Source organism: Phalaenopsis equestris, unplaced genomic scaffold (assembly GCF_001263595.1).
Source record: "Phalaenopsis equestris unplaced genomic scaffold, ASM126359v1 Scaffold000642, whole genome shotgun sequence".
Taxonomy (NCBI): Eukaryota; Viridiplantae; Streptophyta; class Magnoliopsida; order Asparagales; family Orchidaceae; genus Phalaenopsis; species Phalaenopsis equestris.
In genome coordinates, this window is record NW_018165082.1 from 144,701 (window position 1) to 149,816 (window position 5,116).

Genomic DNA, 5,116 nt, shown 5'->3' on the forward strand with positions numbered 1-5,116 from the left:
GGGAGGTAAACGAGAAAGCCACCAACCCAAAATCCACAACATTCTAACCCTAACCGCAAATGGCAAAACATTAAATAGCCATGAGATAATCACATTGCAAAATGAGCAAAAGAGATACATACAGAGAAAATCGAAAGAGGTGCGAGAGAGGCTCGAAAAAAATATGGGCCGTGTGATTGAACCTGCGGCCCATTTTTTTGACAAATTATTGTCATAAATCGCCACACTAATTCCACCTACTTTTCAAGCCCTAAGTTGTTCGAGCTAAATTCTTAGCCGCATCCCTCTTGAAAATTTTCTTCTCGAATGTGCGGGAGTTGGCAGTTGGAGTCACAATAAATTTCTTCTTCTTCTTCTTCCGTCTCTCTCTCTGTCTCTCTTCTCCATAGGGTTTCGCATTAGGATTTAGGTTTCAATTGCGCTGATAGAAATTTGTGGTTTGGCGGAATGTTGTGGCAAGTGCCGGTCTGCGCCCTGATCGCTGTCCTCCCGGCAACTGTTGCGGTTACGGTGATTTACAGAGCCGGGAAACAGCCACCTAGGGTTTTTGATCTGTGGGCGCCGAGCTGGAGAATAATCAACCCTTACTGGTTGCTGGGCTATCGAGGCCTCGTCTTCCTGGTCATGTCCTGGCTGCTTACCCAGATAGTACTTATTGATGGAGCATTCGCCTTCTACTTTTACACTCAGTAATGTTTCCTCCGACCTACCTCTTTAGCTCTCCCCATGAAAAATGATCCCAATTAACCTTTTTCTTCTTTTGAGTATGATTTTATGTTTTGTAGATGATTTACCTAAACTAAAGAGAGTATCTGATGAATGATTTTCTTTTGGAGGAGAGAATGTTGTAGTTAGTCTTATTTCTGCATGGTAAAGAATCTATTTTTGCGTTCATGAATGATTGTTTGACTTTCACAAGGCATCCTTATCGATACAGTGGATGTTTGATCTGCAATTTAATGTGGTAAAACTGAGCTATTGGCTCAGCAATGGCTTCTCTACATTAGCATTTATAAATGTTTATTGTTTAATGCTAACTAATTGTAGTTTAATACCTGATTAACCGATTTAATGTAGTTGGTGCAAACTTTTGTAGCTTATAGCTAACTAATTCAAACTAGTAGCTTTTCTGTCAGTTCTATTGCTTAATCACTGGTGCATAGGAGTTCAATTGTGCAATTAGATAATTAATCATAATTGTGTCATTTCTATCTTTTATTAAATTTAAATCATGATGCTAGGTGCGTATATTTATTCTATATTTCACCATTCCTATTATGAAGTTACTGACAGATTTCATATGTGGGAGACATTATTGTTTTTATCATTGTTGTTGAGATGCCAATGTTTACTAGGTGTTTCTTTCCCTTAGTGGCATAATCTTAAAGAATACTTGATCTTTAGCATCAGTGATGATCTAACATTTAGTTAAACAAGATCTTAGGTTTCTTTGTTTTCCAAAAATTTTGTGGACTTAAGGAGAGTTGTTTTTCTATGAGCCATAACAAATTTGATCGTTGATGATCGGTTTGTGACGCTTGGATCAATATTTCACGAAATAAATTGGATTTTCAAGTGGAAGTTGTGAGTAATTGTTTTCCCTTAATCAGTATGCCTGACCAAAAAATATTACATACTGGAGTTGCAATGCTTATGATTTATGAGTTCTCATTGATTCATATGAGTTTTATGTTAAAATTCTTTCTTTTTTATTGTGCATTTTCTGTAAAATTTTGATGAAAAACTAGTTTGGCGCAAGCACCCTTGATAATGTTGAAAGAGCATAAATGTTTTTTTTTTTTTTGTCCGTTAGCTTCACTAGTATATGTTGCAATTTTTATGTATATCTTCGAAGTTATTATTTGATTATCTGCGCTCATTGTTCTTCCCCTTAAATGATATTGTAGGTGGACATTTACACTAGTCATCATCTACTTTGTGGTACTGTCCTCTCTCATGCTTTCCTCTAATTTTATAATTCTAAGAAGGATGAGTTTGATCATTTTAAAAATAATATTTTGAAGCTCTGTGCCTTCCTCTATACTAATTATTGAAACATGTTTCCCCAAAGAAATTTCTTTTATTTTCCCTTGTATATAAATCAAGGTTTACAAATTGAATGATATGTCTCCACGAAACTTGGATATTTGTCTGTTTAGTTTGCTGGACTTTTGGTTACAGATTGGTACTATAATATCTGCTCATGGTTGCTGGACATATTCGAGAACACATATTACTGAAAGTGAGGCAGCTAATGGCTTCCTCAAGAGTGAACTGGTAAACAGTGACGCACCAACCATGACTGTTCGGGGCAATACAGATAGGGAAGGTACAAGATTACCAAACCGTTTTGAAGGAAAACTGCACGAGAAAAGAGCAGGGTTTTGGGGCTATGTAATGCAAATCATCTATCAGGTTAGCACTAAAACTGTAATATAAAGCTCTTCACATACAGAAATCTGGAGTTGGCTTTACATATCCTTGTTATGCCTTCATCCCATGAAGTTCTATGTTATAATAATCAACAAATCACAATAGTTTGCTTGGGCAGTAGTACTTTCACAATCCAAATATTTTTTTTCCTGATTCCAAATATATCTATCATGCTTCATATATATATATATATATATATTATTATGTACGGATAAATTTATGAGTTATTACTTTGATTAGGATGTTGTTAATTTGATAAATTTGTATTTTTTTGACAGATAAGTGCCGGAGCTGTGATTTTAACAGATGTGGTCTTTTGGCTTCTCCTTGTACCAACCATGTCTGAGCATCTCAGGCTTGATTTTGTTAGTATTCTATTTCTTGATAATAGTTATTTTATATGAAATTTTTAGTTATTAAATTTGTTTCGAGATGAGGATGTAGGACTATACTGTCGAAATTTATATTTTCCCTCAGCTCGGAGCAATTTTGATGGCTATAAAACTCATCCTGACCAAGTTTGAATTGACCTCTATTGATAGTAATTTAGAAAAGTAATGAAGATCTTTTGATGGCAGGTGATGATCTGCATGCATTCTCTAAATGCTGTGTTTCTTCTTATTGACACTGCTGTGAATCGCCTGGTAAGCACTTTTACTATGTTTTAGTTATAATTCAAGCATACTCTTCTGCCACGGTTAAGTTATTTTTTGTTTCAGCCTTTTCCTTGGTTTGGAATGGCATATTTTGTTCTTTGGAGCTGTTCATATTTGACTTTTCAGTGGGTCCTGCATGCCTGTGGTCTTAACTGGTGAGTAATTATTCTCATTTAATTTATGCTCATAGTGAATAAAAATGTTTGTTGCTCTATCTTTTTGGTATCTAGAAATACAAAATCTTCTTTGAATCCATTCATGATCACTGATACAAGTGATCATTGCTAAATAGAGAGCAATTAGAGTGATAAAAGATAAGGTAACTGAGAGAAATTTACATGTTCGCACACAATTCTCATATTTACATTTCTCGCACCTAAACTTTCATTTTACATACAGCACTTTGATGTTTTTAATCTATCCATGAGAAAAATTATTTCACATTTAAAAAATGATAATAGTGTTACTTTTGACGTGATATTAAAGATATGAGCACTGTGTCAAAATACGAAAGCTTTGGTGTGAGATATATAAATACATAAGAATTATGTGCTTGCTATGTAAATGCCCCATATTTTAAATGCGCACAACAAAAATAGAAAATGCACTCATTAGATCAATAGATAAAACTAGTTTTAGAATATTTGTAAGGAAAAAGTTTAGACCTATGCTAGAGGCAATTTAAAATGATTTACATAGTAGAAGTTTAACATTTCAAATAGTATATTGAGGGACTTTATTTCCAAACAACTATCTTGTCGCCGAGATACGCAACTATTTAGTTGTATTTAAATATTGATTGGCCCATTGCTTTTTTGATCGATATTCACTGTTTTGAGTGAAATAAGTTCAAAAATAAAAATTGAAACTCAGGAGAATTATCCCCCTTTCAAACTCAGAACTCCACAGGAATGAATGAAAACTAAGGATTCATAAAGCTAGCCCTAAATAGTTAGAATAAGGCTAATGATGATGATTTCTTATGATATCAGACTTGTCCTGAATTTTTCATGACTGTTTTAAATGGTTCATTTTCAGGTGGCCTTATCCTTTCATGGAGCTTTCAACTCCCTGGGCGCCATTATGGTGAGCTTCGTATACCTTCTCCTTACTCATGCCTTCATCTGCATATCAAATAAAACTAATGATGACCCTAATTGCAGGTATTTAGCCATAGCATTGGTGCACATCCCTTGCTATGGCATATATTACCTGACTGCTAAGGTGAAGAATTCATTTTTCTCAAAACTTTTCCCTAATTTGTACATCCAATCGTATTAGAATTGCCTCTCTCCCATATTCATATAAGTTTAATATTGTTCCCTTTGCTGTAGTTCAAACCAATGCATAGTCTCTGACTAATATATATAATTGTATTAATAAGGGTTCTTTAAACTGGAGAGGTGATCCTACTATGCAACTTTTTAATTGAAAATATAATGTATTGTGTATGGTGTTCATCCACATTATTTTCTACAGAAGATGCTATATTGGTTTTTATATTCTTATTGAGAAAAAGAAGATAATAGAGTATTTTTCTAAAATTAGCTTCACAAACACATACATATATTTGCGCAATGGCATGAATAAATGTATGGCTAGAACCGGGTGCTTTGTGGAAAACAGAATGCTGGTATAGAACATGTTAGTTGGTCCTGCAAAAGAGCCGAGTAGGGATAGATGTTGGCATTGAATGTTAATGAAATGTTTTAACTCCGGAGGGAGGGTGATGATGTAGGCATTATCATTAATTTTTTTTGTGAAAAGGGGCAAGTTTTACGAGGCTCGAGCTTAGAATAGATTCGCAATGGGCAAATTTTGTGAAGGTTTGGTCGTTGTTAAGTGCAATGCTTTAGCTATAGGATTAGTGATTATGTTTTCAATGCATAAATTATCAATTGAGAGTTCATGAATTTGGCATTGATGGGAGACCGTCAAACACGAACATAGCCATTTTCAAATGAGCCAAACACGAGCAAATTGTTAGCTCTCTCATGCCTTTGGCTCATATGTGACCCGGAATATAG

General features: G+C 34.6%; 1 protein-coding gene across 1 annotated transcript; it reads left to right on the top strand.

The window, feature by feature from the left end:
• The first annotated feature begins 244 nt into the window (after nucleotides 1–244).
• LOC110030058 (protein rolling stone-like) lies at nucleotides 245–4,525 on the top strand. The gene is made up of 8 exons (XM_020732601.1): nucleotides 245–689; nucleotides 1,908–1,941; nucleotides 2,182–2,415; nucleotides 2,712–2,798; nucleotides 3,012–3,077; nucleotides 3,153–3,244; nucleotides 4,128–4,175; nucleotides 4,253–4,525. The coding sequence occupies exons 1-8, from the start codon at nucleotides 448–450 to the stop codon at nucleotides 4,368–4,370; spliced, it is 921 nt and encodes a 306-aa protein (XP_020588260.1). The 5' UTR covers nucleotides 245–447; the 3' UTR covers nucleotides 4,371–4,525.
• Nucleotides 4,526–5,116: the final 591 nt, after the last annotated feature.